Genomic DNA, 20,838 nt, shown 5'->3' on the forward strand with positions numbered 1-20,838 from the left:
CCTATTGTATCTGTTAGTTTTCTTATTATTATTAGGGGCCAAGCCCCGAAGGGGCTATGGCACCTATTGTATCTGTTAGTTTTCTTATTATTATTATTATTATTATTCTTCTTCCTCCTCTTGAAGTCTATGGCAGCCCTATGAACCATACATAGGAAAATGATGAAATTTGGCACACTTGTAGTGATGGTAATGAAAAGTAATTGTAGCAATTTTTGAGTCTCTAGGTCCAACTCTATAGCGCCACCAGCAGTTCAAAAATTCAACATTGAAATGGTTATAACTTTTGAACCCTTTGATCTAGAAAAATGAAACTTAGTACACCTGATTCATCTCATCATGCTGATTAGAACCAATATCTTACATTAAGACTCCGCCCATTACAGTAGTGGCCATTTTGAAAAGTACAGTATGCAGTTTTTTTGCTACTCCTCCTTCAAAATTGGTCTAATTTTGTCCAAACATGTACTCAAATGATCTTCGGACTGAGCCGCATAAAAGTACTGTCCCCGATTTTTTTTATTCTTCTCTGATCAAAAGTTATGACGTCGCAAACTTAACGAGGTCGACCCAAAATTGGTTCAGAAGCTATAGCTCGGCCAAACTTTGATCAATCGAAACGAAAATTGGTACACTTCATCGGAAGCATGATCTGAGGTTCCATGCCAAAGTTGGGAACAGCGCCACCTACGGGTCATGAGATATGGAAAATGCATATTTTGGCCAATAACTTATGAACAGTTTGTCAGAAAATTATAAACTTGGTGTCTATCGATTCCTTGGGTCATGACAAATCCGTGGATATCGATTTTGCCATGATGGGATGTACCACGTGTCCGCCATTTTGAATGATGTCATAATTTGCAATATCTTTTAAACTATTTGAAATTTCTTCACCAAATTTGGTATGGATCATCATTAGCATGGCCCGAAGGTACCTGAGAAATTTGATCACAGCGCCACCTAGTGTTCCAGAGATATCATTGTTTTTTGAAAAAACGCTTATAACTTTTGCTAACATTGCTTGAAATTTGATTTCTTTATGTCAATATATTCCTTGGCTTATGCCGATTTCAACGATATCTCATATGTTATTTATCAACAATGTGACTGGCCGCCATATTGGAGTGAATGTAAAACAGTTTTTTCGCTACTCCTCCTTCAAAATTGGTCTAATTTTGTCCAAACATGTACTCAAATGATCTTCGGACTGAGCCGCATAAAAGTACTGTCCCCGATTTTTTTGCTATACTGGAAAAAAAAAGTTATGATGTCGCAAACTTAATGAGGTCAACCCATAATTGGTTCAGAGGCTGTAACTTGTGAACAGTTTGTCACAAAATCATAAAATTGGTGTCTATCGATTCCTTGCGTCATGTCGAATCTGAGGATATCTATTTTGCCAGCATTGGATGTACCACATCATAAGCTATATTAGCATTAAGTTAGCTTAGCATGCTAATCTCGTTAACATGATTTTGTGTGCTCATTCACACACTGAAGCCTCTCCTCTGCAGCTTTGTAAAACATGTCCTCTGGGTGGCGCAAGTGGTTCAACCATGCGTCATGAATCCCGAACCATTGTGGTCGTGGGTTCGAGACCAGTGTGGGGCGACTTTGAAATTGTGTATAAAATAATAATTTAAATTCCTTCCGGCTCTGCACTGCTGTTGGTGCTTAAATGCTAGCTGTGCTGCTGTAATTGATGTGCTTACTGTGCTTGATGTACATTAAATTTCTGATGTTTTGCTCTTCTGGCTCCGCATTGCGCTACAGCGGCTGTTGCTTGCTCTGCCTTGCAGGGCTTGGCCCCGTATTGCTGCTTGCAGCTATATTTATAGTTATTACTGTCATTATCTACCTTTACATAAATCTCTCGTTATTGTGGCAACATGATGAAGTGAACAGCTGAGGATCATCTATATGTCATCTCCTCATCGGCAGCTCCATCAGTATACAGTCCTTGTTAGTCTTTTAGGTTTTTGCATCAAAAACAATTTCTCATCTAAGAGATGCTCATTATCAGATATATGGAGATGATCAAACATGACCTGGAGGAATAGTGCTGCTGTTAATGGGCCATAAATAGAGCGTGCAGCCTCTGTCGGTCCGGGCCAATGTGGGTCTCGTAATGTTGATGACTTCAGTGGTGGACTGCAGACTGTAGGCTGTACCCTCTGTTCTTTCATGCACCGGGGTGTATTTCTGTCCAGTGCTCATTAGCGCTGCCGAGAGAAGCCAGGATTAAAAACACAGCGTCTTCTCTGCACGTCTAAAGTCTGTGGCATGTGTTGCTGAGATTTGCTGTCAGACATTGATGTCAAGTGTTACGTTAAAGCACAATTTGTGCAAAAACTGAAAATTGAAAGCAATGCTCATTAAGAATTCATCTCCAAGAGCTTGACAACATGATTTTCTCAAGATATAACAGTTATAGATGGAGTTGAACTTGATGACCTAACTGCTTTCTGTTAGCATAGATGGTTTCTCTATGTATTTATATATTTTTGCACTGGCGACAGGCACTCTGGAATACTTGATTCTGGTTGTTTTTTTTATAGATATTGTAAGAAAAAAGGATGTGGACGTCAAACATCTCGAAAATGAAGTTTATTCCAGCATAGCCGTGGCAAAGTACACAAAGCACCTTGGGTTCACCGGCGTCAGAACGAACCCAGAACATCCAAATCTTAAACCTTTTATCCTGTTACAGTTTACCACTTGTAATGTAAATGAAGCTCTGTCTTAAATGTAAATTGAGGATAACAATGAAAGGGATAAACTTTTGTTCCCACATCTTCGATATTCTTTCAAATAAGAACAGCCAAATGTAAAGGTGATAAGATTGTTCTGTATTCAGGATGAGATCGGAAGGAATTGTCTCTATGATAAATAAGCTCTTTTTAGGGAAGGAGCATATTTAAATGTATATGGCATGGAAGATGGATCGGAGCAGACTATAATAACCCAAACTATAATAAAAGACTAACCCTAACCCTTACCCTAACAATATATAGAATAGTAAGTGTTAGTATTAATTGGCCAAGTGTTGACTAAAAAGATAGCTCGGGTTGAGTTTGGCAGCTAATTCCACCAGCGGGGAACAGTCAAGGTAAAGTCCCGTGATAGGGATGTTCTGCCTCTGTGATGGCACCACAAGACGCCGTTCACTTGCAGAATGCAAGCTTCTGGAGGGCTCATAGGTCTGAAGTATTGAGTTTTGGTATAGGGGTGCAGAGCCAGTGGTTGTTCTGTAGGCAAACATCAGTGCCTTGAATGTGATGCAAGTGCCAATTAGCAACCAGTGCAAATTAATGAGGAGAGGCTTGTTAAAGACCAATCTTGTTTCAACATTCTGGATCAGTTGCAGAGATTTGACAGTACCTGCCAATAGAGCATTACAACAGTCCAGTCTGGATAGAACAAGAGGTTGGACAAGGAGTTGTGTAGGATGCTCTGATAGCAAGGGCCTGATTCTCCTAACCCAACGGGCACCCTGATATCAGTTTGACGTCAAAAGTTAGTCAAGACTTGATCAAGATGCTGCATGTCATTTTTAGGTCAGTTTGGAAGGCAATGTCTTCCAGTGGTAATTAGGTGAAAAGAGGAAGTTTTCAGTCCCACATTGATTACATCAAATTGGTGTCATGGTTTAGACTTCAAATTGATATCATATGGACATCACATTGACATCAATGATTTGTGTGTTTGATTGATATTAATTGCATATGAATTCTTTGTCAGCCTGATTAGTTTAAATAGCATTTTTTCATAACTGAGGCCTCGAAACTCATCCGTTTGGCACATCTTCTTTTGAACTGTGTGTAGCCGTTGGATTTGTGCATGTGCCCAACTAAAATTGCTGTGGGTGGACTTTAACTTAATAAAGAAATAACAATTCCGGACTGGTTTCTAATTTTATTTACATACCCATGCCGAAATGGAAGCAGTGGATAGGGCTGTCGCGGTGAAGGATTTTCCCTTGCGGTAATTATGAGTGGCTCATAGCGCGATATGCGGTTTTACCGCATTTATTAATTGATTTATTTGATTTGATTTATTTGTTGATATAAATAAGTGTTACGATGTGGTCAGCATGGACAAAAACGAGTACATTTTCAGTAACCAATAAACCGAAACTAAACAGCGTATCTGCGCATTGAAAGCCTGTCACTCAGCGCGCAGTTGTTACGGCAACGGACTGTCTTTGAGTGAGTCATTAAACCATTCATTCAACAACACGTTCAAAAACGCTGATTGATTCATTAAAAGATAGTAATGAAACAAGGTTATTTTTTTTTAACTTTGAGCTCCACTTTTCAAGGCTCAGCTGACCAGCAATGCGTTGCATAGGTAACACTGAGTTTTGTTTCCCGCGACCGCGAGTTCCTCGCGCTGTGGATGCTGACCAGCGCTGTCGCTGATGCCATTCATGGTAAATACCCTTTATTTTAAACGTTAAAAGGATGACAGGACAAATATTACAATTTTCTTCGGACACGGCAACCTTTTCACAAATAGGCTATGACTTGACCTCAAAGACAGACGCAGGTAATCGCACGCGCTCAGTTGATCTCTCTCATTCACTGTCTGTTTAGGCTTAAGTGCGAATCCACGAAGCCTCTGTACAAATCACCATGATAAAACCATGATCACCACGTCTTATTGTCATTATTAACTTATTTAACATTCAATACACATGCACAAAGTTCAAAACAAGAAGGGTATAGCCTTATGAAAAAAGAAAACGCGAATATCGCGGTTGCTGCGGTTATTTGAATTCCTCTGCGGTTGGCTTGTCAGTAGCGCGGTACTGCGATATTGCGGTTATCGCGACAGCCCTAGCAGTGGAGTGATTATTACATTTACCAAATTCATTACAATTTCATAAATTATAAACAGCATTTTTGCTGAAACCCCACATAAAGTATTGTGTAGTATCCAGATTTTTTTATTTATAGTGATACCATTATAATTACAATACATTTGATGTAATTACAATATAATTGTAATACCACATTTACAGGATTACCAGTTAGTTGTTATAAAATTGACACGTTGGGGTCGATTGCTCATATGGCTGAAATAGCTCAGTTGGGAGAGAGTTAGACTGGTTTCGCTTCAATCCCAGGTTTCGGCAAATGACGAATGTGTGAGTGTTTGTGTATGTGAGAATAGCTGAGCTATTTAAGGCGGCAGACTCAAGAAGTTTCAATCTTTTCAGCATTTTATTACTTTTGTGTCGTTATTTTGGTCGAGAATAGGACATCAGTGTGTGGATGTCAAGTTTTTGACGTCAATTTGATTTGCATATTTGATCGTCAATGTTTGATGTCAATTTGATGTCTTGTACAACAATCCCATTGGGCAATTGATGTTGAAAAGGCAAATCTGCAGGACATAGCAGTTCTAGAAATATGGTCTCTGAAGTTTAACTGGTTTTGGTACTTGTGCTGCTACCGTAGTGTCATGTCAGAAGACCTGTCTGGTCGCTATGTGTCAGTCATGTCCCATTTTGGCACCATTGGCACCCGAATTGTGTGGGTGTTTTTTTATACCAAGGACCCTCAAATATGACGATCCCCTTTGCAATGGGACCCCCTCTTAAAATTTAAAGGCAGCTATATGTGCATAGTATATAAAGTCCCATTAATACTGTGAGAAAGTGTTATATTATTCACAATGAAATAATTGACTTTTTATGTTGTTACTGTACTAAAGCCAAAAATAATTCAATTAAGTCAAGTCACATTTATTTATATAGCACTTCAAGTTCATACATTACAGATTATTAATGAATGTGATGATGTTGAAAATGTATCAATTATGAAACTAATTCAATTTAAGATCTACAGAAGACAATAGTGTCATTATTTAGGTCAATTAAGTTCGGTGTTGTATTATTTCAGTTCAAGAACAGTGTCAATGTTGCAAATTTGAAAATGTAAAAACGCAGAACGTTTTCTGTGATGGGTAGTTTTAGGGGTAGGGTTAGTGTAAGGGGATAGAATATACAGTTTGTACAGTATAAAAATCATTATGTCTATGGAAAGTCCCCATAAAACATGAAAACACAATTTTTACAAATTGTTTTTCTATGATTATTGCTAGATTATTTAATAGGTTTGTGTGCGTGCGTGTGTGTGTGTGTGTGTGTGTGTGTGTGTGTGTGTGTGTGTGTACAAATAAATACCCCAGTTTGAAACCTCTGCCCTAAACGAGAATCCTTCTTATCTCACCATCTGAACTTTCTCATAAAAGTGAGTAAATTTGCGATTTTTGCGATAATGACTGCTAACTGTTTGTTATCCATTGCATATTTTAATAATTTCCTTGCATTCCTTCATTTTGTGATTGTGTGTGTACAACATTTCACTTTTAGTAACCTGTATTTTTAAGACCAATGGTGTGCTACACTCTTCTACTGCTGAGCAGTGACATTTTGAAGGCAACACACCTGTGAAAAGCCTGACATGGTGTCGAATCCAGTTGTGCATGCAACACAGAATTAGCTCATGGAGCGAACCAACATAGTAATTAGCAAAGGGGATTTTAAGCACATTGACATTGATCGAGTTTTCCCACTTACAATGTTCCCGGCATGTGACGTGCCTGAGGCTCATTATGATAGATTATCCCTTGGAATGTTTCCCTTGCAGACAAAATACCTGCCAATCAGCTAAATGGTTTGTAATCCATTGTGCCAACCTATTGAAAATGCTGGGGGAAGCAGCTCCATATTCACCTCAGCATGTGTTTTAGAAAATTCTGGCCCTCGAGATTAAAGCTTGAAAATATGATACCGTCACATGCCTACACCGCATCCCACCATCAACATTTAGATGGTTTCTTTAAGAGACTTAAGGTGTTCTCATGCTTACCATTGTTCAGCGCATTTATATGGGCGAAATCCGGTCATTTCAATAGAAATCCATGCAATTAGGAAAGATTGCTCCATGCAGATTTCACAAGTTCAGGTTGATTCAAGTTCACTTTGATTTGCCACGTTGACCAACAGAAAACTGCTTGGTTTAAAAGTGAATTCTGTGCGAGTAATGCTTCATAAATAAATGGACTTGGGCTTTGAAAATTTCGCTGACATTTTGCTAATGTGGTCAAAAGTCCCAAAAATCTTACATTAGATCTGTTAGCAATACAAGCTCAACTTCACAAGTTCAGAAATATGTCGGAACGTAGTTCATTATCCAAGATGTAACACTACATTTTCAGCTTAGCCACAAGGGGTGCTAAAATGCAACTTGTCTTCTTCAACAGTCAGGTTTGTTTCAGGTTTGCTAGCGTCACATCTATCCAATGCGTTGGTCAAGCATTTGTGTCTCTGATTGCATACAGTATGTTACTGGCTAGAAAATTAATTCTATAGTTTTTTCATTGAGCCTGCAAACTATCATGCTTTTTAGCCTATATATAGTGCAAAATGTAAAAATCTTCCTCTCAGCTTTTCTAACGTTTAATTATCATCTGTTAGATAGCATATCTCATTTAGATTAGCATAAGTGAGTTATAGGCTATTTTTCCTCAGTGATGTGGCTCCACATACACGAGGGATTAGCGAAACCGCAAATTTTAACATAAAAGCACTCTAGCATTCATTTTGAGAAACAAACACTATGAAAACAAACGTGGTAAACAGCCGCCCCTCGGGGTGGAATTAAATGAAAAGTTACGTAAAAGAGGAAATTGTTTCCCTCAAATCAGACCGTTTTTTCATTCCTCCGCATGACAAAAGACTGAGTCCAAATGGAAAGAAATCTGCCGAGCGTATTTCCCGTTTCCCTTATCTCTCACAGGCTTATTTCTTTCGCCCTCAATGATGTTAAAAAGATTATTGCAATAAGCCACTGCAATATGAGGACACAGATATGAGTATTTTATTGAGGCGTGTCTCTCTCACATCTCCTCACTCTGTGCTCATTAAAACTTTCAAGTTTCTATACATCTATGCATGGCTTGTAATCTGAACCTTGTACGCGTCTCCACGTTTCTGCATTAACGGTCTCATTTCTTCTGCATGCTTGTGCATTTGCTCATTGATGGGGACCGATTGTACATTTAGTATTGGGAGTGCTTGTGTAAGAATGAACTATATCCGTTGGTTTCTGTCGGTTCCCTCACTTTGCACTGCGGTACATTTGAATTGAGGGGAACAGATGAAAAGATGAGGAAAGGATGCCTGCCGGGGGTAATCAGAGTTAGATGAGTCATCCGGAGTTTTACAGACAAATTGAATGAGTTCCAGTTTATATATAGTTGGTTGTGTTTATCCGTTCACCAGTCGCATGCTGTGGCATTGATTTTTAAACCACTTAAGCTCCCCAAAGATCTTTAGGTAAATGGAGTTTACTTCTTCGTATGGCTTTTTAAGAGTGTGTTTTCTTTTTTTACCCCTGCTGTTTTGGTGCTACTGACTGGCGCTGTGAATTACAATAGGCACATAAAAATATACACATACACAAGTGATTTTCAGGATACACTATAGGGATATGTGATGCATTCTTGACGTATTTGAGCTAATTTTGCTGAAGATATAAATTTAAAGCGACATTCATTGGATTTTAATGTTTGTCTGTGGAGATTGCATGGCTCTGTGCTTGAATTTCTGCACCTGTTAATAATAGATATATCTGAAATACATTAAAAAAATTCACTTAGCAGACGCTTTTATCCACAGCGACATACACATGAGGAATGCTATCACAAAAGCGTTTCATCCTAGTGGTACAAGACACTGGGAAATACTGCAAAGAAAACTTTTAGATTTCACATTCCACATTGACAAGCTCTATGTGAGGGGGTTAAGAGTTACCTCGCACATAACTTCTGGAGAAAATTTTTGTTTTTTTACTGTAGCATACACTAAGTAAAGAATAAACTAATATCAAGTGCTTTTTTAAGCAGCTAGTGCTATTCTAATGTAACAGGTCCTACACAAACCGCACCGAGTGGGATTTGATCCGTGGTCTCCGGTGTGGGAAGCGGGCTCGCTAAAAAGAATGCTAAAGCACCTCTTGAGGCCAGAGGAGGTTTACACGCAGAGCTCTTACTGGCCTAAGTCCCTTACACTCACCCCTCTAAACCTCACTCCCATCCGGGTCACGGCACCAAATGTAACGTCCTACTCGACCCGCTCTGAGCGGGATTCGAACCGCTGTCTCTGGCGTGGTAGGCGGGTGCGCTAACAAGGACGCTAGAGACCGCAGCCTTTTGAGGCCATGTACGTGAGGTTTACACACACAGCTCTTACTAGCCTACGTCCATTACACACACCCCCCTAAACCTCACTCCCATCCAGGTCACAGCCCAAAAAGTAACCCACTCCAAGCGGGATTCAAACCACGGTCTCCAGCATGGGAGGCGGGTGCATTAACAAGGACACTAAAGACCGCAGTCGCTAACATCAGTCGCTAGCGCACCTCTTGAGGCCAGGGGAGTGAGGTTTACAACTACATGTAAGATTATTAGTAGACTGTTGGGTTAGGGTTAGTACTAGTAGAATACATTTTGTACACATACATTTATTCTACTCACCCTAACCTAACAGTCTACTAATAATCTGACTAGAGTTAGTTGACATGTAGTTGCAAAGTTATTTATAGCCAGTAGAAGTGGACCATCAAAATAAAGTGTTCCCAATTTTTCCTCTCCTCTAATCTTTTTCCCCTCTCCAAAGATATATGACATTTGACATGGCACGAAAAAATATCCTTTTTAAAGCAAGTAATTCGGCGGCCATTTAGATAACATCTTCAGGCATCTATGTTATTTTTTAAAAAATCCACATTGACAAATGCTTATGTGAGGGGGTTAAGAGTTACCTCACACATAACTTCTGGAGAAAAATTGTGTTTATGCAAATTGAGTACACTTTTCTTTTTTTCTTTTTTTTACTGTAGCATACGCTAAATAAAGAGTAAACTAATATCAAGTGCTTTTTTAAGCAGCTAGAGCTATTCTAAGTTGCAAAGTTATTTATAGTCAGTAGAATGTCTAAAGTGGACCATCAAAATAAAGTGTTCCCAATTTTTCCTCTCCTCTAATTTTCTCCCCTCTCCATAGATATGACATTTGACATGGCATGAATATCCTTTTTAAAGCAAGTCATTCGGCGGCCATTTAGAAAACATCTTCAGGCATCTATGTTATTTTTTTAAAATCTGACAACAATGATAATAAAATTGTCTTCTTTTGTTTAAATCACTTTGCTGGTGTTAGCTGTTTTAGGATAGTCTTGGCTAATCTGGTCTAGCTGTTGTTCAGCCAATTTAGCTCGCAAAACCCCTTTAAAACCAGCAGCTATCAGACTAGCTTAACCAGGGGTGTGTTTCCCATACGCGCTGATTAACTATCATAGTACGATGCATTGTTGGAGAAACTAACCAACTCTCCTGTATCCATTCGGTTCATTCACTCAGCAGCTTTTTCCACAACGTTATTTCTCTGAGATGCTGCTGTATAGCGAACATGGCACCTGAAGACTACTTCACTGTTTTTAGTTTCCATGTCTTTTTGTTTTATTTGATTGATTAATCCTGGGTTCCCTCTTATATCTTTCTCCAGAGTCCCTTATGCACTTATGCACATTCTCTCTCTTCAAAAACAGCGCTAATTGTTGACACCCTAAAAGATATGGATTTAAATTTGTATGTATATATATATATAATATTATGGGCCCTATCTTGCACCAAGCGCATTTGACTTTGTACACTGACGCATGTATCATTCCTATTTTGCACCCGCGCACAGCGGACTTTGCCCTCCACAGACGTACGTCGGTAAATTAGGAAATTAACTTCCGCTCCCGGGGGCGGTTCAGCGAAAAGAGGAGGCGTGTTCCAGCTCAAACGTTCCCTGGTGCTATTTTGCAGGTTTAGAAAACAATTCCGCCACTGACCAGGAAAAACCTAGTCTAAAGTCAGTGGCGCGTTGCGCATGTTATTCATATGCTATTTTAAGGGCGCATGCTTGGCCATAATCAATGTAGCGTGTGCACAACGCGCATACACTTTGCTTATCTCATCTACACACAGACGCAGCAGTTCTCATTTTTAGAAAACCATACATTATTACAAGGAAAACTATTACCACACGAGGGAAATCATTGTCGTGTCCATGAAGATGTGAAAAAATAGGCATAAATCTAGCTTACACATTTACACAAATTATCATACGCCTGTTTAACCGAAGCTAATTTGGGTGGGTTTCTCCCATCCCCAATGTCACTTCTCTGTCTTTTACGGCCCTGACGAGAACGTCGGTCTCCTCGGCTTTGAACCGCTCCTGGCGTGCGCCTGGCAAATCCGCCGTTATAATAGCAATCCGCCATGGAACAAGCGTGCCTGCTTTTAAAGGGAATGTGAGATGACGCTCTGATTGGTTTATTTCACGTTACGCCCAAACCACACCTATGAGTAATGAAGCTACTTCAGACCAACCCATTTGACCCACAACCCGCAAGAGTCATTTATCCCGCCGGTATAATAGCAACAGTGCCCAAGACACGCCCACAAAGTTACTTGCGTTTCGCGCTTGATACTTGCGTTTAAGATCGTTAAAATATGGCCCTATATGTCATCTTGCTTCTTTTGCCCAAGAGCAAGATCTACAGTATATGTCCATGTAATTTTAACAAGAAACTATGCTTCTAATTACAGGTCGAGAGCTGTAGAACCACCCACACAAGTTTGCAAATGTTCATTTGAACTATGGTTTCAGGAAATGCTGAATTATTGAACTATGTTGCAAACGACTGAACTTGCAAACATATTTGCCTAACAATGCTTTTTGAAAACACACCCCCAGGCTGAGTGACCAGCAAGCAATTTAGCCCATTTTTCCCAGCTGGGGGTCCAGCTAAAATACATTACCATTCTAGAAGAAATGCTGAATTGCTTCTTTGATTTAAAATGCAGTACTTCCATTGTCACAGAACAGCCGCTACATTATGTTGGTAGTTTCTCCCATTTATTTTTCAGCGAGAGGCCTTCCTTATACTGTCCGGCAGTATGGAGACTTACACAAAAGAGTGGTACTGGGGTCACAAGGTTAGACTTGAATAAAATTACAATTCAAAAGGAGATTCAGTGAATATTGTGCACAGTCACATTTCCTTGACAGGATGGCAGTGCTCTGTTGTCTTGGAGAGACAGTACATGAAATCCTCTGCTGATGTGTTTACCTCTTTGCCCACGTCAGTACTTAGTAATACAGTTAATTTGATTTCAGTCTCAACTAAGGAGTAGTATGGAATTACACCTTCGTGCGGTGTTCTAGATTCTCCACTCCTGACCTAAAAACCTCAGCTCATTCATTCTCAGCACCTTAATATAAACGTTAGGAGCTTTATCATCTGCTTCACCCACAGCAGGCATATGTTATCATTTACTGCTCGTTAGCTTACTGATCACTCGCACCCAAGGTAAGGAAAGTAGTAATATATTTGTTAGCGAAGTTAGCCATTTATCAAACTCTTAGAAATGGCCAAGGATAAATCAACATTTTAAATTGTCTTGCTCTGGGCGTATGGTTGCATCTGAGGTTTGTGAATTTGTTAACATTAGCATTATTGAAATTGCTTAGATATTTAAAAAAAATGTTGGATGGGATTTGACTGGATTGTGAAAGTGTGCCAAAATGGAGTCATACCTGATCCTGAGGTTACATTAACTAAATAATCCATTAATATAACAATATTAGCAATAATTCGCCGCTTTCTGCATTAGCTACCTAGCTACATTAGCATCTGAACAAATCCCTAACCCAAATTTGGTTCGCAACTCATCCCGCACAAGTGCTACGGAATGATACATCAAATTGTGTGGTTTGTTGAGGAGAGGTGTGCCATTTGAAATATAATTTTAATCTGATGGACAATAAAACAAAAGACAAAAAGTCTTATAGACTTACATTGAAGGAGGGCTAAATTAACGAAAACATTTACGGAATTTAATAAATGTCTTAAGATAAACTCAAAGAAGTAAATAAGAGTGTTCCTAAGTGATTAGGATTTTTTTTTTTGTTACATTAAAATGAGAAAATATGGTTTTGTGTTTCATTAGACATTGTCGCCTATAGGGCGGCGCACTTTTGTTGCCGTACTGTAACCGTTGAAATAACTCTCTTCTTTTCTCACTCTAGATGTACATTCAGACAGCCACACTGACCGTCTCTCTGAGCCTGAGTGCGTCCGTGTCTCTGGGGATGCTTTACATGCCCAAAGTCTACATCATTATCCTGCACCCGGAGCAGAACGTGCCCAAACGCAAGCGCAGCTTCAAGGCCATCGTCACCGCTGCCACCATGACAAACAAGCTCAGCCAGCTGGCCAGTGAACGGCCCAATGGAGAGGTGAAAACCGAACTCTGTGAGAGTGGGGACAATAGTAGTGAGTACAGTCTTCTCTAACATCCACACTTTGTTATAATGTTAATGTGGAACATGGGTCAATGACATGATGCTAATCTATTCATTTATTTAAAAATACATTAAAAATGCAAATCATGGACTGTAAAAAGTGATCAGTTGAATTAACTTAAGAAAAAGTGAGGAAACCTGTTGCCTTAAAAATAAGTATTAAACTTCACGTAATTGAAATTCCACATAACTTAATTTTTTCAATTACACATGAAGTTCATTTACTTAATTTGAATGCAACGGGTTTCCTCACTTTTAAGTCAACTGATAACTTTTTACAGTGTGTCTTTAGTTTGTGTATTGAAATTTATTTTGATATTTTTGGGGGGCATAAAGTAAAAAATTCAAAAACAGGGTTCTTTTCTTGAAAAGAAAACCTTAAGTAGTTTGACATAATATTTTATTTCCTCTTAAATTGGTGGTTCTCAACCTTTTTGACAACATTGTTTGAAGGCCCAACACTCCCAGTTTCTGTAAATTAAGTTTTAATAATATTCTTCAAGGTTTTCATTCTTTTAACCAATGAATTTTCATGATTGCGTCATTCATGATTTATTGGATTAAGATTTTTTCTTAAACAATTTTCACTCATAATTTCTACCTGATTGGGAGTGGGATGTCATGTCATGTGGTTCACATAAATATAGAAACTTTTATATTTATTAATTAATAATTCAACATTTCAATATATTTTTGAAAATAACGTATGCATAAAAAAAATGTATTCAATGTGTAAGGAAAATATTGTATTACTTTTTACTTTGTGGTTGCACCACATGACATTTTTAGAGTCCTCTTAACAATTATTGTTAAAAAAATAAAACCAACATGAATACAAAGAGTACATTTTTTTTAACTAGATTTTAAAAAATAATAATAATTTTCTTTATCATGCATACTCTTAAATGTCATTGACCCACATACATTACATTCATATATTTAACAAAGTAAATACAGTATATTACGGAAATGTCACTATTCCTTTAATGGTGGCTAAGCTGTGCATGATCTTTGTTCTAATGAGCTGATAACTTCAATGCTGCTAAAATGTTCGCATTGGTTACTCTCTTTGGCATTTATCTTGTCATCTGAAGCTTTTTATTATGAGGAAATGAAGCAGATAAGGATGCATTCACTAGAGGATCATTGCTAATTCATTAGCTATGCTGCCTGCATTGTCTGACGCTAACACTAGATCTCTTATAAAATCTGAATTACTGACTGCAAGCTCATGGAAACAGACTGTACTTCAGCAGCCAGTGTGGTGTTACCTTTTACATGAAGGATCCGATCATTAACCAGGGCAAGGGCAGCAGCATACACGGGCCCACAGCACTGTAAAAGTTAATGCAAATGTTCAGACCCTCACTAATGTGCCATGACCCCTCGGCTAAAGGGCTCTAACACTGGGCCAGTTCATAATGAGAGTCAAATGTACCATGTAATGAATGTAGAGAATACCATTTAGAGGACAAACACGTTTTGGTGTTTCTCATTGCAGTTTTACTATGTCCGTTTTAGTGAACAACATTCAAATATGCTAATCGGTGTTGTTGTGAGTCAGTTCTGTACAGGTTTTAGTAGCAATATGGGCCCATTATTAGGACAGTATTTGAAGTGTAAATGTGAGGTCACATTAGCTATGAACTATAAAGCACCGTTCGCACAGATGGTGGTTATGTCCCTGAATGTGACTGAACCTAAAGAGATTATTGGCTATTATTGGGAAATAGTTGAAAATTCTGACATTACTAAATGACCCTGATGTCATTCTAACACAAAGGAGAAATTTTGAATAATGTGCTTTTTTGTGCAGTTTCAAAGAATTGAGATGTCAAGCTTCAAAAATGCTACAAAAGCACCATAAAAGAGGTCCTTATGACTAGTATAGTATATTTCAAATCCTCCATAGACACAAGAAGACTGAAATTCAGGTCGTTTTTCACTGAAAATCATCCTCTTTAGTAAACACTTAACTGCTGTGACCGGATCAATATAAATGAATCATTCCAACCAAAAGAATGATTTGTCTTCAAAGTTTCAATCTGTTTGTCATAAAGCTATCAAAAGACTTGGAATATATTGCATATGGGCCATTTTTATGCTTTTTTTGGTGCTTTTTTATCATTTTAGAGCCTGACAGTCCCAGTTCTCATTCACTTTCATGACATTGAGTGGCCAAAATTCACCTTTTGAAAAGAGAAACTCGAATGGGTTTCATGACGGTTAAATGATGCCTGAAGTTTTATGTGCATATTTTCTGTCTGAGTGAATGTCTAAAATAAGGGTTCGTTTTGATTTTAATTTAATTTTGAAGCATGCCATGAATTCTTTTTTGAATGACTTTTCACAACTCAAACCTTTTCTGCAAAAAAAGGCACAAGATAAAGGAATTACAAAAGAGTGTTATTACTTTCTCAATTTTTTTCTTCTTACTTTTAAATGAAAGGAAGCAGCAAAATCATTTTCAATCTATGAAACAAAGTGAGCATTTTATTCTGATGGTTGCAGAGCTACGTTCAGAATCACATTTCTCCCATCTCTTGCTGTGACATTTGTGTCTTCCGATACACAGCAGTGTTCTTTAACTGGCTATTTTCATTTTCAGCACCGTCCACAAAAACAACCTACGTCAGCTACACCAATCATGCCATATGACTGCACATCCTGAAAATGGTTTGGCATGGATCCGGCAGAACAGGATCCAATGACTGAAACCCAAGCATGAGACATCAGTGTTGTTTGTGGACAAGAGGATGGACTCTTGGACTTTTTTTTTTTCTTGGATATTTTATAAGAAAGCCTAGGCGGACATCCAAAAAATGGAGACAAAAGCTGCCATTTACGTGGGCAGCCAATAAAACGGGACACTGGCAAAGAGGGGTAAGAAAAAAAAATACAAAAGTTTAAAGAAACAGAACAAATATTGGAGTCGACCATGTTACATGTTATTCTAATTGTAAGTATTTTGTGGTTGTGAAATTTTTTTCATTCTTGTCCCACAGTGTCAGACCTGCATTGGAAAAATGCGTTTGTCTCTTGTATTGGCTACTCTGGTCTATAACCTTGGGTTGTGAGTGTGCAAATGCCATGTTGGAAGCATGCCAATTCAACTTTTTATACAAATAATTTATTTATAATAAAGGAATGTTTTTGAAATGTGGTGGGTGTTTGGACATTTATGTTTTTGGGGATGAAACATGTAATACGTAATTCACAGTAGGGCTTCAACTAACAATTATTTTCATAATCGATGAATCTGTTGATTATCTGTGATTATTATTATTTTTTATAATACTAATTTAAAAGCTAAATGTAATGTCCAACAACTAATATTTTATCAAAATGAATATTTTAGTCAGCGTTATTGTGCTTCATTTCTTTGTCGCACTGTCAGCAACCAATAATGAAATATGTTGTTGATTATTCTTGTTTTGTTTTATAATAGTTTTTCATTGACATCAGAGACATCAAACAAGTGCCTCTAAAATCTTGTTTGCATATGCGCTTTTTCAAATTCGGCACGTCCTGATGTAATGTAAAAGACACAGCATGTCTATCAGTGCTTTTTTTGGACTGATTCTCCCATAAAGCTATAGTATAACTTCAGTAGAATTGTGTTTCACAGTATTTATTATTATTTTAGCTATATAGTTCCTGGTCACTTTATGCTTTTATTGTATGGAAAAGAGCAGCATGGACATTCTGTGAAATATGTTTTTTTATGTTCTACGGTAAAAGTTTGGAACAACAAGAGGGTGAGTAAATGATTACAGAATTTTATTTCTTTTGTTGTTTTTTAGTGAATTAAAGGTACAATATGCAAGAATTTTTTGCTGCTAGAGGGCGCTACATTCCAAACAACAACAACAACGGCGTAGCTTGATGACGATGTGAAGGAGCGTGGAATGATGGGAACTGTCGTTTTAAACTCCACCGTGGATGTAAATCAGTCAGACGGGAATCGAAAAATCATGTTCATGGATGAGGCTAAGTTCTATTTTTATAATGACATGCTTTTTGTGGCGAGGGGGGCGTGGTTCAGCGCGGTCTGTAATGGGAGAGAGAAGAGACGAGCGGGACGCAAGTAGGTCAAGTGCAAATGACGAACACCTGTGTCTTATTGCTGTGATCCGCGTGGAGAGACCGCTTATAAGCCGCGCGCTGGAACGAGAGAGAGACTGAAGAGAAAATTGGACGCAGAGAAAGAAAACCGGTGGATCTGAGCTCTCATTTTTGAACTGTTTTGTGCCGTCGCGGTTGCCACGGTGAATGCGCGTTGTGCACGACTTTTGTTTGTTTTGCTTTATTTTTAATAAAGTACGAGTCCCAGTCACGCCGACCCCTGTCTTCTTCCTTCCTGACTCTTGAACCTCATCACACTTTTATTTCATTAAAATGAATTAACCGCAAGAAAAGTAAGGTTTAATACTAAATTGGTATTCATAGATGTTACTGTATGTCGAATTCATTGTTGTGATAACGCGGCGCACTTTTACGTGTTCTAAACAATTGTTGTAAAAGTACATTCGAACATACCCACATCATTTGCCAAAATACTGATTAATCTTTATGTATAACAGCTATATTTATTTACATGGCCATAAACACCAGACGTGATAAACAATGTCAATAAACTAAACACAAACCTAAAGCAATAATACTTCCCTTACATAAACATAACTATTACCGAATGCTACATTTGGAAAATATAAAATTAAGCATGCTTTGTCGACAGAACCAGCTGCAATCGGTAAAGAATAATTGTGTTCCATAACGACAGCACGAAACAAGCTAACGTTTGTTGCTTGATAGACGCTACAACTACAACTTCCGCATTTGTCCAGGACTCCACGCAGTACGAGCGGAAACCGAGGGTAACGCGGATATGACGCAATTGACCGGCGACTCCCAGCTCCCCCCTGCTCTAACGCCCCGTTTCCTTGGTTAAAATCGCAATTTTCTCACGATTTAAAAATAGTTGGAAACATTTGGGATATTGTAAGTAATCAACTTAACAAAATATATAACACTGGCCTTGAGATTATGGGATATTTTAATGCAAAATTCTTACATATTGTACCTTTAATCATACTGTTTGTAAAACTAAGCGTGTAATAGTGCTGAAGAATGTGTCATGCATGTACAGTATTTCTGTTTACGTGAGTCTAGACATTTCCAGGTGAGTCTCGCATATAAAAAATGCCAAGCTGGCAAGCTGGTATAATTTATGAGCTGAATCTGAGCAGGTGTACTGCGTTCCAAATATAGAAAGCATTCATTATCTTTCCATGGCAATACAATATGTGTTATTTATTACCGTGCATATAACTTTCCTTAAATCTTAAAGGAGCTTCAAAATTGTCCAACGTTCCTTATCCTCAGAAAAGTGGAGAACACCTAGTGTTGCACGCAGCATTTTAAAAAGCCTTACTGTCCACATATTGAAACTTCTGTCAAAATGACCTTTGACATCCACTACGCCTTCTTTACCTGACCTCAATATTTTTAAGCATAAATGCAACTCATTTACACACTTACCTCGCAGCAGTTTTTAAAAAGGATGTTTCGGATCCAGTCGGATGCCGTTAATTGGCTCTCTGACTGACAGAATATTCCTGCAACTAAACTACTTCCTTGTAACTATGTCTACCAAACCCAATTATCTCTCCTTAGAGCCTTTTCTCACTAATTACTGCCTCTCAGTTGCTATTTAAGACTCATGAGATATGAAAAAAACAGCATTGATAACAAAAATAAACAGGCCGTTAAATAGTTCTGGCACTTCAGATGTTTCCGCAGTGCACAGCTTGGCGGATGGCATCCTTCTCTTTGACTAACACACTGCGAATGGCTGGAGTACAAGAAAATAATGGAGAAAATTGACCACGTGTTGTCGGTGATCAATATTTGTTCTGTGGAGGAAGACGGCGACAGACAACTTACACCTGAGAGAGGAACATCAATACAGCAATAATAATGGCAACTTAAATTGTTTATGGAGAATTCAAACAGCATTTGGAGCATTTAACAGCTTTTATTCACTACAGTGTTGAGTATAAAATCCACTGGTATCACTTTACCATGCCTCAAGACACTGTTTAGATGTTTTATTTCAAGACATTTGTATGTTTTTTGTCCTTAAAAAGCTCTGTGTGTAGGACTGATTTCTTACACATCTCATACCAAGCCTCCATTGCTAATTCCAAAATGTCATTTTAGAGATTTAGTAACAGAGGCTTGCGCTAATGATATGCAGACTAATGCAGTTATTGGAGAGAGATTGATAGATTGCTTAAAGGGATACTTCAGGATTTAGCATTAAGCTTTGTATTAGTAGCAAACCTGTAGTATTTTCGAATTACCGTGCTTTCCACCCTCATATCCCCCTGAGAGGAGAGATTTATGTATTTTTTGTCTGGAAAAAATCCTCCGATGACGCAAAAATCGTCATTTTGCGTCATCGGAGGATTTTCTGGCGCCACCGGCCTTGCGCCGTTCTCCCGCGGCCGTCAGCCTTGTCCTGCTCGCCACAGTAAACATAATGAATGGCGACTGTAGAACGCAAAAGCCGAATCCCGGACATTTTGGGCGATCTCGAAATCCCAGGCAGACTCGTCACGGAGACTCACTGGTAGCCTAACCTTGTTGTTTTCAACTGTTGTCTCGATGCTGAGAAATGTCATGTAGTTTTGCAGATGCTGAACTATTTTGTTGATGAAGTCACAGGGTAGCGCTGACAACGTGTTTCTGTGCGCGTGAATGTTTCCGTCTGTGTCTGTACTGCATGTGTGTGCGTTGTACGGGAGAGAGGGTGAGTGCTTTTCATAGATAATGAAACGTAATTTTGTGGGGAAAACATGGAAATAGTTTGTCCTTTTTTCTCATAGTGTGTGTTATATTTATTTACTTGGTCAATGTCTTTGTGGGTTTTGATGTTGTAGGCTGTACGGATCTTTGAAATATCTGAAATCATTTGGCGAAGTGATATGGAGCAGTAATGAGGCCAAGTACTGCCTGGAACTACTTTAGCTGTGCATTATTTTACTAATAATTCAACGGCCCGTCGTCAATTATTCTTAACAGATACTTTTGATTTTAATAATGAGGTCAATTTTGAAATGAACATTGTCTGAGTTTAATGAATGCTTTGGAACTAGAAGTATTGTTCATTGTTGGTTCATGTTAACTAATGTAGTTAACTAATGTTAACAAATGGAATTGGTAAAGTTTTACCAATCCAAGCAGAAGTGAGAAATGGGAAGTATTTTCCCCTCTATTTTAAAAGTTTCTAAGCATTTTTCTTTTGCTATCCTAACTATCGAAGTATTACACTGTTATTATATTATTAGTTGCATTTAATTATTAGCCTATTTAATTATTTTGCTGCCTGTGACATTATAAGAA

At 38.3% G+C, this 20,838-nt stretch overlaps 1 protein-coding gene across 2 annotated transcripts in view; it reads left to right on the forward strand.

Annotated features, from left to right (window-relative positions):
- grm8b (glutamate receptor, metabotropic 8b) overlaps positions 1–16,594 on the forward strand; it is a 172,859-nt gene extending 156,265 nt beyond the window's left edge. For both annotated transcript variants that reach the window (XM_079860209.1, XM_079860210.1), the window contains 2 exons: positions 13,156–13,402; positions 16,040–16,594. In XM_079860209.1, coding sequence (XP_079716335.1) covers positions 13,156–13,402; positions 16,040–16,089 — 297 coding nt within the window. In that variant the 3' untranslated portion in view covers positions 16,090–16,594. The remainder of the gene's footprint in view (positions 1–13,155; positions 13,403–16,039) is intronic.
- The last annotated feature ends 4,244 nt before the right edge of the window (positions 16,595–20,838 follow it).

This window comes from Squalius cephalus (genome assembly GCF_949319135.1).
Source record: "Squalius cephalus genome assembly, chromosome: 23".
Lineage (NCBI taxonomy): Eukaryota > Metazoa > Chordata > Actinopteri > Cypriniformes > Leuciscidae > Squalius > Squalius cephalus.